Source organism: Salarias fasciatus, chromosome 16 (assembly GCF_902148845.1).
Source record: "Salarias fasciatus chromosome 16, fSalaFa1.1, whole genome shotgun sequence".
In the NCBI taxonomy this organism is placed as follows: domain Eukaryota; kingdom Metazoa; phylum Chordata; class Actinopteri; order Blenniiformes; family Blenniidae; genus Salarias; species Salarias fasciatus.
This window is the reverse complement of record NC_043760.1, coordinates 25,450,155-25,462,622: the sequence shown is the minus strand read 5'-3', so window position 1 is coordinate 25,462,622 and position 12,468 is coordinate 25,450,155. Positions and strand designations below refer to the sequence as shown.

General features: G+C 42.2%; 1 protein-coding gene across 1 annotated transcript; it reads left to right on the top strand.

The window, feature by feature from the left end:
• Positions 1 to 349: 349 nt before the first annotated feature.
• Positions 350 to 10,720, top strand: LOC115402706 (uncharacterized protein DDB_G0284459-like). Its single transcript, XM_030111231.1, has 9 exons — positions 350 to 529; positions 886 to 1,179; positions 1,983 to 2,252; positions 2,905 to 3,012; positions 6,968 to 7,078; positions 7,306 to 7,347; positions 8,329 to 9,084; positions 9,198 to 9,407; positions 10,287 to 10,720. Exons 1-9 carry the CDS (start codon positions 481 to 483, stop codon positions 10,598 to 10,600), a joined length of 2,154 nt encoding a protein of 717 aa, XP_029967091.1. The 5' UTR covers positions 350 to 480; the 3' UTR covers positions 10,601 to 10,720.
• Positions 10,721 to 12,468: the final 1,748 nt, after the last annotated feature.

Sequence of the window (12,468 nt, the reverse complement as noted above, 5' to 3'; positions counted from 1 at the left end):
TTGACTTATTGTGTCCCTTCGTTTGTAACGTAATCCTTTTTATTTATTAAACACCTCTGTTCACCCTTTAACATCTGGGTTTTATGTTACTTCCATTCCTCCTTTAAGAGCCGCGAGCCTGTGCTCTAACTTTATGTTTCCAGATTGTGTCCACGACTTCCAAGCAGTTCTTGATCTTATTTTGAAAGTTCAGCGGTGCCAGACCGGAAGCTCAGGTGTCTCACCTGTTCAGACTGAAAGGACGTGACTGCGTGAGGAGGTCTGGCAGCTTCTTGTTTCTTTCTTTCTTTCGTTCTTTTTAGCTCCATTATGCAGCATTAGCTGCTCTCAGAAGTGTTTTGCTGGCAGTCCGGACTTGTTCAGACGGCAGTTAATGATCGTAGTTCGAGTTATTTGTCGTTTAAAGTGACAGAAAGTGAAATTAAGTCGTAATTTATCTTCCTCTGGAGAGACTGTGGAGATTCACCTGCTTCTGGGAAAATGGTTCGCGGACATTTCCTGGCTGTTTTCATCTCTTTACTTCATTTAGGTGAGTTTGTCCGTGGATTATTGTTGTTCTATGAAAAGCAGGTTCAGGCCTGTTACACATTAGTTAATATTTCATTGAGTTGCAGTGACTGGATAAAAAATGACCTTTGACCTATCTTTTATGATGATAAAACGTTAATCAAAAACCACATTGCTGCACAGTGATCATCCCTGGCAAGGTGCTTAAATGTTTTGTATTTGTTCTGTTAAAACACTGATCAGATTTATTTGGATTATATTAGAAGGCACAAGTATCTCTACCAAAGTGGAATCCTGTTGCTGAGGTCTGGACTGAAGACATGACCAAATCTGATCTTGATATTTGTTCTTTTATTTTTCTGTTCTTCCTGTGTTCAGCTGCTGCAGAGAATGTGAAATATGCCCTCCTGGGTCAGACGGTCATTCTGAATCCACAAATCAAGGCATCTGGTGCAAATAACATCCTGTGGAAACGCAACAGGGACAAAGTGGTGGAGTTTAATAGAAACGAGCAGCTTGAGTACCCACCGTTTAAAGATAGGATCACACTGGACTGGCACACTGCAGAGCTGGAGATCACCGACCTCAGATATGAAGACAGTGGAGACTTTGAACTGGGGGTGTTTGTGAAGAAAGAATTCAGATCTTTCCCTTTTAAACTGAAGGTCATTGGTAAGTGTTTTTCCTGTTTTTTTAATTTCCTGTTTTTTTTTTTTTAATATATACTTTTAAGTACAGTAACTATGTGTTTCTAAACTTCACAAATGCCCATTCCCCCATTTATAGGCTGATAGATGCCAACATTAATCTACATACAGCAAAGAAGAATAAGACAGCTGACTTCTCATAGGATTTACAGCTGTTGTGATTTATTGTTTTACAGTGAGGTACTACAGTGGATATTTGATAAGAACTCCAGATCTAATGAAATATCATAATCTTTGTTTTCAGGATAGGGTGTTTCCTCTATTAGATGAAACCAGGATTTATTACTGAAACACTGACACGGCAACAAAACTTGTAGTGTGAATGTAACTAAAATAAAGTGGTCTGAAATAAAAACAAAATTCTACATTACGAAAAAACAAGATTTAGAAATGTTGAATCTTCTGCAAACTGCATTCAATAATATAATGGATTTCATTGAATTTCTTTTTTATTTTCATTGAATGGAGAATTTTAATGTCTTTTAAAAGTTCTGATTTACTTCTTTCCTCCACCCACACAATTTAAACACAACTTGTAGCATTTATGTGTGAATGTTGCTGCTTGTTATAACATTTAAAGTGCTGTTGGCTTGGTGGTGAAGTGGATTGTTGTTATGTCTTAAAGCTTAAGCTCCTTTGCATGGCGGCTGTTATATTTGTGTGTGAATGCAGCAAAACGTGTCTCAGAAAACAAGTTAAACTCAGTGAAGTGCATTCACCATCTTTTTTGTTCCTTTTTTAAATTAATACAATCTTGCACCTGTATAGGTAAAGTATCCAAACCTTCCATATCCTGTGAGATAGAAGACACCAGCTCAGATGAATCTGGAAACCGGGCCTCACTGAAATGCTCTGCAGAATCCAGCCGTTCTGAGTCCTTAATGAAGTTTGAATGGAGCTGGCGTGGCAGCATGCAGCCCGGCCCAAATTTAACAATCCCTCTGGGGGATGAGAATGATGAGGAAGAGTACAGTTGTACTGTGAGCAACCCGATGTCCAGAGAGACGACGACTTTCTCTGCAAGGAGCTGCTACTCTGGTAAGACTTCACTCTGAAAACCACTCCTTATAATGTAATAATAATAATAACACATTGGTTTTATATAGCGCTTTTCAGGACACTCAAAGACGCTTTACATTGCATTATTCATTCACACCATACTGGGTGGTGGTAAGCTACTACTGTAGCCACAGCTGCCCTGGGGCAGACTGACGGAAGCGAGGCTGCCAATCTGCGCCATTGGCCCCTCCGACCACCACCAACCACTCACTCTCACACGAGGCAACGTGGGTGAAGTGTCTTGCCCAAGGACACAACGACAGTTTTACACCTGCAAGAGCAAGGATCGAGCCGCCAACCTTCCGGTTATAAGATGACCTGCTCTACCAAATGAGCTACTGTCGCCCCACCTGGGTGATATATCGGATGTAGAGTTTTATCATTCCAGTAAATATGTTTTCAGACAGTAATTTGCAGAGATTTTTGCAGAGATTAGTTACAGGACACACGGTGACACTGACAGCTGTAACAAAAATCTTTTTTAATGTGGTGTATAAAAGGAAATGAAATGTTTATCTCTGCTGTATGATCACTAATCATAATGAAATAAATGTCTCTTTTTCAGTGTTTCGCCAATGTTAGTTTAATGCATGGAGATGTGTATGACTTTGATTTTTGTGTTTCTGTGCAGAGACTAATTTAACTGGGATCATTGTCGGCTGTTTTGTTGCTGTCATTGCTGTCCTTCTGGTGGTTTTGGGGCTGCTGCTATTCCTGAAACAAAGACAACATAAACCAGGTAAAACATGATGCTCAGAGAAGCAGGTTTAAATATGATATTGTCCAGGAACTGAAGACAGCTGACCGATAGACATAGTCAGAGTTTATTGTTATTTAGTTTCGCCATGATGACCAAACTGTGCTTTGACAACAATTATAATGTTCAGGTTGTCAAAAGTTCATATTCAGCTACAAAGATGCTTTTAATTGGAGAGGATGACAATGTATGGACTGATTTCAGAACTGGGAATAATAACAAATTTAAAGGGATTTCTGATTTTGTGACAGACAGCCACATCACACTTGTTTCAGAAACAGTTCCCACATTTCCAAAGGGTTTGAACACTTGGGGCTCTGGCTTCGTAGACTGCGCCGAGTCCGCCCGCTGTCAGCGGAGCGCAAAGTTCGCCGTCGGCGGATAAAGTCAATGGGGCGTGTCCAGAAAATTGTCCTAATTTCGTGAACCAGGCGCAGTCCCGCCTCCATCCCGCCCACTGGCGCAGGTGGCGCAAGAGGGAGGAGAGAAAGTGGGTTTAACCCAGCTGAGAGTAATTTGACCAATCAAATGAACACCTCTCCTTTTTTCAAATGCACTGCAGCAAAGGACACTGCTATATTAACATGATGAAATACATTTTATTTCCTGGCCTCAATACTAAACCATAGTGAAGCAACAATGTATATGAAGGTATTTTGAAATAAATAATCTCTTGAAGAGCTTGGGGAACCAGACAAATGAAATAACAATGCAGACACATTTACAGGCTAATACTTCTTTCAGAGCGCCGATCGGCTCCGCCGAGGTCTTTACATACAGTGCGCGCTTTTACACACGGCACTATTCATTCACAAAGAAAGACGAGGCAAACTGACAGGTGCATGACTGTAGCAAATGCGTCGTGACAAGATGCAAGATCAATAAAACACACTAAGAGCCTGCCCAAGACTGTCCGAACCATGTTTTGGTCCGATGGTGTGAAACAACTTCTGACACCGTGCGGGTTTCCTCTTCAAAATCACAGGTAGAAATGATGATTCACCTGTTTTTTACGCTGTTCAACGCATGCATATTCAGCCGTGCGGGATCCACATAGTTCCGCGCCTGCAATATGTTCATTTTATTTTTTTAATCAGATCAGTCAACTGAATGAAGCCGCTGTCATTGCGTGGAGTGTGTTGGTCAGCTCTAGTGACAAACGGACTGGTTGTCCATATGAAGGATTTTCTTTAAGCCGGTTCAAAATGACCTGAGAGATCTTCCGAGCACAAAATAGAGACTGTTCATGCATGAATGAGGCGACGCAAAGCAGAGAGTCCCTCATTTTCGACTCATTCATGATGACAGAGTTGGTGTCACAGCTCTGTAGAGACAACGTATCCTGCTCTGGGCCCGGCCGAATTGTACACTGACCCACTTGAAACCATTTTCGCGTGTGGTTTCTTTTTCTTTTCTTTTCTTTCTTTCTTTCTCTTTTTTTTTGTGTTTTTTTTTTGTTGGTTCTTTGCCTGAGGAAGATCGACAGCAGTCGAAACCTAGCGCGAAAATAAGATAAATAAACAAAATATTAAGCCAAGAGGATCAGCAAACCTTTTAATGCCTCATGTCTGCTTTATCAATGCCTCAAATCAAGTTTCAAATTTTATTTAACTTTTTACAGTGCGCATTTGCGCAGCGTTACCTCTCACTGACACTCTGCGCACTCGTGTCCCTGATAAACATGCACACACACTCCAACACACATAAAAAAGTTGTATTATTAACCGTCAATAATAATCAAAAGCATATTGAAATTAGTAAAATAAGTCTCCCCGGCTGCGCACCAGGACGGACACCTTCCCACACGGTCCCATCCTGACTCTGCTCATTTGATTCTGGGACTGCAGGCTCCACAGGACAAAGGTATTTATTCAGAAAATATGTTCGTTCTAAAATTAATTTTTGGAAACGAAAAATACATGGTTTGTTGTACTTGGATGGAGGATATAATATTTTACCTGAATCTGTAATTGGCACCTCTGGAGTCGCTGGGCCAGTGCTTCTGCTGTCAACTACCATGTTCACTGTTGTGTTTAATTTTATTACATTAGTTTATTTTTTTTTTTTACAGCATTTTATGTTATTATTATTTAGTTGTAAATTGACAGCAGCCTACAGTAATTCTCGACCTGGAAGTGACGCGTGAGCGCTTCATGCGCCACTGCAGGTTCTACGCTGGACTGTACAGCAGCTGGAGGTCTGTCAGGCATTTTTGGGGCAGGATTACATTTGTTTCGCTGTTTGGCGCGTGCCTGTTCTGACTCTGATTCAGAACGTTCCTCCTCTTCACTCCAGTCAAGATCGCTGATGTCCGACACGTCTCCGCCATCCGATTCCCCCTCACTGACCTCCTGTATCCTTGCTAAAGCTTCTTCCACCTTATATCTCTTATTTATTCCTGTTTTTATTGTCTTTCTTTTGGGATTTGCTTGATATTTTTGGTCATCTGTCTGATTGTCTGCTGTCAGAGCTAGCTCCCTGTTCAGATGCGCGCATGAACCAAAACAAATCAATAGCAGAAAAAAAAAGCCCCGTGAAGTGCGTCTTTTTTTTATCAGCAGTCTGTGAGACGCTGTTGGCCTTTGGAGGTATAAATGCTTTGTAATATTATTTGTGTCATTGTTAGGACCTTATTTGCTTCAGAAAAACATACAAGACACATATTTAGGAAAAGTCAAAGAATTAGAGGATAGGGGAATTATTTTAACAGATTTATTTGAATTCCAAAAACCCAAACAGTCTGTCAGACCATTTTGGCTGTTCTAGTGCTAAAGAAGATAATAAAAACAATTATGTGCTTCATGAGTGATTCTGTGAATATCTTTCACGACACTGACAAGCTGTCAGTGTCATCAGATCCTCCGCTCCCCAGCCTGCTCACGCCTGATTCACACAGGACGCGGAGGCACTGCGCCGCGAGCGCAGCGGCAGCGCGCAGGCGCTTGGCTGTTCACACAGGATGCGACTTCTGCTGCGCTCCGCGCGCCGGTCAGACATCGACTGAGCCCGGCAGTGATCGGTTGTTTCTGCCTTCTTTCAGTTTTCCACATTTACGAGCGCTTTATCTCTGTCTACCTGATGTGATTGTGACTTTTGGTAACCTGTGGAGAGCTCTGCCCCCCCCCCTCCTGTGTCTCATTTACATCACGTGAATCTCTGCCTCGCTCTCTCTCTCTCTTGCCCTCTCTCCCTGTGTGTGTGTGTGTGTGTGTGTGTGTGTGTGTGTGTGTGTGTGTGTGTGTGTGTGTGTGTTTATCTGAAAAGGAAAACCGAAAAGCAACATAATTTGTTATTTTACTTTATTTTAATTTGAAAATTGACCAGATTCTCTCGTATTTTCCGTTCCCGACGTCCTGTGTGGTGCGATCTGCTCTGTCCAACTTTACTTTACGGCGCTCGCGGAGAAAATAGAGAGGAGCGACGCGGCCGCGCTCCACGGCGCGTCGCCGCGCGTCCTGTGTGAACCGTCAGATCGGTTAACAGGGGCGCCGATCCGAAACTCGGTGCACGGCGCGTCCGTGCGCGCCGCCTCCGCGTCCTGTGTGAACCAGGCATCACACCTTCTGCACTAAACTCTCACTGAGCCCAGCTGATTCTGTCGACCCCTCCCCCTGGTGCGCCGCCACGCCCATCTCGGCGCAAGTGCAGCGGACCGGCCAGACACAATCTTCTGCGCCTGTCGAAAATAGGAATGCGCTGCCTCCGCCGGTGATCATCGCCAAGTTGCGCCGTCAAATTAGAGCCTTTGGTGTTTTCCTAACTTATAAATTAACAAGTAACTATTAAACATCTCAGACAATTATTTAAGGTGAAGGTCTGTCAATAAACTGATGAGATGAGTCAGTTGACTATCCCAACACTTTAGAGTAAAACAATTTGTGTGACTTGTTTAAGTTGAGATCTCTCCTTTCTGCTCAGATGATGATTTGTGTTTCAGAACAAAACAGAAGTGACCCTGAACAAAATCCTTTACTGAATACGCAGTCCAACTTTCAGTCTCCTACGCAATCAGCAGGCTTTGCTGAAGAGAACGACGACACAGAGTCAGGTAAGAACTTTGCAAGTGGTAAGAACTGAATCTTTTCTTCCTCAGTGTACTGAGTATTCTGTGAATATATTATTTTTGATTTTTCTGTTTTGGAATGGGTTTTTTTTCACTGACTGTGACATAATTTCACAACAACCAGCTTTTGAAAAAAACATAGATTCACTAAATATAATCATTTTTGTTGCACTGTGTGAAGCTTCTTTTTTCTGTTTTGTCTCTTCTTACAGTTGATGTGAAGAAAACTATGCAAATCTTTCAACAGAAGATAGGTAATAATTATTTATTTTTAGACATTACCAGATAATAAAGGTAAATCCTCAGTGTTTGACGTATATGTACAGTGTGTGTGTGTCTGTCTATCTTTTTATCTGACTATCTAATCTAATCTGTCTATAACAGTATAAAATCCAACATTGTGTATCCTAAAGGCTCATAGATTCTGCTTGTTTTCCTCAGACTGCAGTGCGTCTGAAAACTATCCACAGTGTTCGTCTTTTTCTACATTTTCTTGCTTCACAGCGTTAATTCAGAATGGATGTGATTCTTTTTATCCTGACAATTTTACACACGTGATGATAAAATTAAGTTTTTTTTCCCCAAATGTATTAAGATAAGCAACAACAATGAAGAAATACAAAAGTTTTCACAGTTTTGAGCTCAGGTGCCTCCAGTTTCCACTGAGAAGTTTCTCCAGCTTCACTGGAGTCCAGCTGTGGAGAATTCAGCTCTCTAAGGTCCCTCTGCTGACAGTGCAGCCAGAGCATGAAGCAGTCATGAAGACCAAGGAGTTCTTAGGTTTTTATCTTTGAGCAATTTGTTAATATTTTGGGAAAATGTCTTTCGCGTTGTCATTATGGGGTGTTGTATGCAGAATTTTGAGGATGTAAAATGATCCATTTTAGAATAAGGTTGTGAACAGTGAAGACTTTAGAGATGCTCTGTGTCCCTTCTCCTCATCTCAAGGTCTTCATTTACCTTCAGAGTTTGTTATTCACTGTTATTTTTCTAATTAAATTACTAACCATTCTCAAAAGCAACAGAATAAAAAGACATGTCTAAATATGCACCTTTACTCTAAATCGTCCTGTTACAAGTTTGTGACATTATGGGTAAGGGAACGGGGGAACAGTGAAGCTCAGAGTAGCACAGACCGTCATGAAGAGTTATTTCTGCTAACCAGTTATAAGAAGCTTATAGTTATACACAATGTTTATGCTAATATGCTTCTATTTTTCCCACCACCGTTTCAGATAAAGAGATCAATTCCCCTTCTGGTAAACCACCTCGTACTCCCAAACCACCGTCTCTACCTGCACCGGACCCTTCAAACATACATGATGAGGATGGCATTGATAAAGACAACAACTTGGATCAAGTCAGTGCAGAAGTTCCACAAAGCACTGGTGGAGAGTCGAGCTTGGAGGAAGGAAAACAGCAGAGGGAGGTTCTCCAAGGGTCAAAACCTGAAAGCCCTCATATATTTCAGTTCCCAAATGTTGCAGATGCAGCAGCTGCTAATCAGGCAGAAAAGGACAACACTGTGTCTAACAGTCAGTCAACCAGCGACAACGAGGCAAGTGACACAAAAGAGAAACCTGCTGGTCAACAAGAGGACCAGGTCCCTGTAAATCCAACACCTGGAGACGCCAAAGACTCAGAGAAGAGTCTGGCTGCTGATGGAGTCGGAGACTCTCCAACAGAGATGCAAACTTCAGGACAGACAGAAAAAGAATCCTACCCAGAGAACAGCAAACAAGAAGAGAAAAAAAATACTGAAGACGATCAAGAAGGGCCTGGGAGTCGACTAAGCTCAAGACAAGGAAGCCATGACTCCTTCACATCAATTGATTCCACGATGGATGCAGCTGACAAAAAAGACAAAGTCAGTTCCAGGAGCAGCAGTCAGTTTGGGAATAACTCTGAAGAGGCTGGAGGAAATGAAGATGAAAGACAAGATGAACAAAGATATGTTGATGACAGTGAACAGGTTGATAGTGCAAACTCAGGTCAGAACGCAGACCGGCATGAAGAGTTATTTCTGCTAACCAGTTATAAGAAGCTGATAGTTATGCGCAATGTTTAAGCTAATATGCTTCTGTTTTTCCCACCACTGTTTCAGATAAAGGCATCGATTCTCCTCCTCCAGACAGTGAAGAACCTTCACAAAACACTGCTGGAGAGTCAAGCTTGGGGGACAAAAAACAGTCAGATGGTATTATTAAGCACACAGACTCCCCGAGTCCTGAACACAAACAAAAAAAAAAAGCAGCTCACAGTTCAGAGCCTGGGAAAGAAGGACCAGCACCAAGCAGCAGTCCAGAGGGGGCAGGTAGGACTGATCACAGGATCGATCATATTATTGTTTTGACTATAATGAAGATCAGTGTTGGGAAAGTAAAATATCACTTGCACTGGCCAGTGTTGCGCAGCCATTGACTTTCAAGTAATATATTACTGATGAAGAGTACAGTGCAGCCCTGCTCCATGTGAAACATGGCCTGGAGATACTTGATGTTCAGCTCTACATTAATGGAACTGACCAAACTGATTAGAAGACTCTATAAAAAGGGGAGATTTGCGCTGAGAATTTAGATCATTATGTGATTTAATGTCAGAAGCAGAGCAGGAGCCAGTGGTGATGGAGGGTTGATCCTGTCAGTAGGAAGGAACAGCTGAGCTGTCAGAACAGTGTGAGAACAAGCCAGCATTATTTCCAATAATACCACTTTCTATACTGGAACCGTAGGAGTGAGCAGTGATATGTTAGAAATGTGTCAATATTTTCAGAAAGCGTCTTTCATGTTGTCATTATGGGGTTTTGCATGCAGAATTTTGAGGAAGTAAAATGATCCATTTTGGAATAAGGCTGTGATCAGTGAAGACTTTAGAGATGCTCTGTGTCCCTTCTCCTCGTCTCAAGGTCTTCATTTACCTTCAGAGTTTGTTATTCACTGGTATTTTCCTCACTAAATTACTCACCATTTTTAAAAACAAACAAAAAAGTGTATATATCCTGTATATGCACCTTTAATCTAAATAGTCCTGTTACAAGTTTGTGACATTATGGGCAAGGTAACGGGGGAACAGTGAAGCTCAGAGGAGCACAGACCGTCATGAAGAGTTATTTCTGCTAACCAGTTATAAGAAGCTTATAGTTATAAGCAATGTTTATGCTAATATGCTTATATTTTTCCCACCACTGTTTCAGAAAAAGAGATCAATTCTCCTCCTGGTAAACCACCTCATACTCCCAAACCACCATCTCCACCTGCACCGGACCCTTCAAACCAGGGGCGTTACCAGGGGGAGCCGCTGGACCCCGCCGCGCGTCCTGTAGTCCGCCCCTCCATGATGTATGCTTTATCCAGTTCATCTATGCCGCCATTAGCGGAAGCCCGCACGGTGCCGCCCACTTCCGGTCCGATGACACATGTCAGTCGCGAACATGTGGCCCCGCGGTCCGACGCCCCACCCCCCCGTCCGACGCAGCTGAACGGTCTGACGCTCTGTCGCAATCAGTAGCTTGGGAGTCCAACAAGCTCAACACAAGGAAGTGTAGAATAATTTTATAATATTCTTTACATCATGCTTATTATATTATGTTATTTACTGTTGTTCATGTAATGCATGTCTCTGTGAGTTATAGTATGCTAGTAGACGCAGGTGTAGAAAAGACATGTATCCTTTTTCTGTTCGCCAGCCTGTCATGTTTCATTTTTACGGCAGCCTCTTGGTAGCTGGACAGTTTGTTTTTTTAAAGTTAAGACTACAGGTCAATTCTCTCTCTGTCTCCCTCTGGTGCAAATGAGGCTCATTGGACAAGAAATGTAACACTATGATTTGTTGCACAACACCTGGCATTTGGAAAGACTTGATGGAGACTTGATGGAGGCTGAGAGGGCCTCCCAAGGGGTCACGGACATTGACATTTGTGGGGAGGGGGGAAGAGTCAACTGAGAAGCAACGAATGGTTTTGAGTGATTGTGTCTTGACGAAGACTCAACTAAGACTCAACGAATGGTTTTGAGCAATTGTGTTTTGACGAAGAATCAATTGAGAAGCAACAAACTCCCAAGAAATAGTATAAATAGATGGAGCGGAGAGCGATCGACGCGTCAGTTCTTTTGGTCGGCCTGACTGCCAGGAGGTGTTTTTGGGAATAAAGTCCTCCTTTTGCATTCTGACTCTGACTCTGCCTGATTTTTCTGAGGAGAACTACGATGGAAGACTTCAAGAACCAAGAGTGGATATACTTGAGGATTTTACGTTTTTTCTGGAATATATGTTTGTGGGGTTTTTTGCACCGTGACTGGCCTAGGATACTTTTTAAAATAAAATTCCACGACAGAAGCCATGACTCTTTCACATCAGCTAGTTCCACGACTGATGAGGCTGACTAACAAGACAGTCAGTTCCAGTCGCAGCAGTCAGTTTGAGATGAACTCTGAAGAGGCTGGAGGAGATGAAGATGAAAGACAAAATCAACAAAGAGACGTTGATGCCAGTGAACATGGGGATACACAAGATTACCAAAGTGTCACTTACAGCCACAGCTGGTAATGCAGACCCGAAGGAGGAAAGACACATTAAAGCTTCAAAAGGACAAAGAAGGAAAAAACACACTAAGACTTGTGAATGGAGTCCCTCACAAGACAGATGAACACAAAGAAGATAGTTGAAGAGAGGGAGCCAAAGGGAGTCCAATATTTGCTCACTGACTGCAGTAAATAGCTGAAGTTGATATAAAGAGCCTCTGACAACATAATCACCTGTGTTGCAGTGGCCTGAAGAGAGGAGGGTGGTTCACTGCTGCGTTTCCCTTTTTAATGTGATTTATATCTTCAGAAACACTCATATCAGTGTCTCAGCAAAACGAAGTTATTATACATGATAGGTAAATCTTAGTAAGCATTTTCGAGATATCCTTCATCTTCTGTGCCCTCCTCAGCCTGACAGGGTTTTCTTCCAGAGAACAGAGGAGATCCTCCTGTCTTTTCACCATTTAACTTTTACTCTTTTCATTCTTTTCTAATGTGTCTTATTAGCTAATTTGTCTTTGCTTTTACTGACACAATACTGCATGATTGATGATGAGAATGTTTATATTTAAAGTTTGGTTTTTTTTACCTTAAAGGTGCATTTTGGAGTTTTTCAACTTTAAAAATGATGTGTACAATGTGCCCTGACATATTCATTACAAGTACCTCTAACGGCGCTAAATTGTCCCTTGAAAGTTGCAGTGCCGGTCCGGCACCAGACTTTTTTTAGGGAGAATTTGAAAGGAATGACGTAATGCGCGCTCCGGCTGCTTAGGTTACGTTTTGTCCGCCATTACTCCGCCAGATGCTTCGTGAGCAACAACTGAGCAGGATCTTCCAGAAAGTGAGAAA

What these genes read in the sequence shown, in the direction of transcription:
- LOC115402706 (XM_030111231.1), top strand. Translation starts at nt 481, where the DNA reads ATGGTTCGCGGACATTTCCTGGCTGTTTTCATCTCTTTACTTCATTTA. An exon ending in TGCAAGGAGCTGCTACTCTG is followed by an intron (nt 2,253 to 2,904) that starts GTAAGACTTCAC and finishes GTTTCTGTGCAG; the next exon opens with AGACTAATTTAACTGGGATC. An exon ending in CAGCAGTCCAGAGGGGGCAG is followed by an intron (nt 9,408 to 10,286) that starts GTAGGACTGATC and finishes CCACTGTTTCAG; the next exon opens with AAAAAGAGATCAATTCTCCT.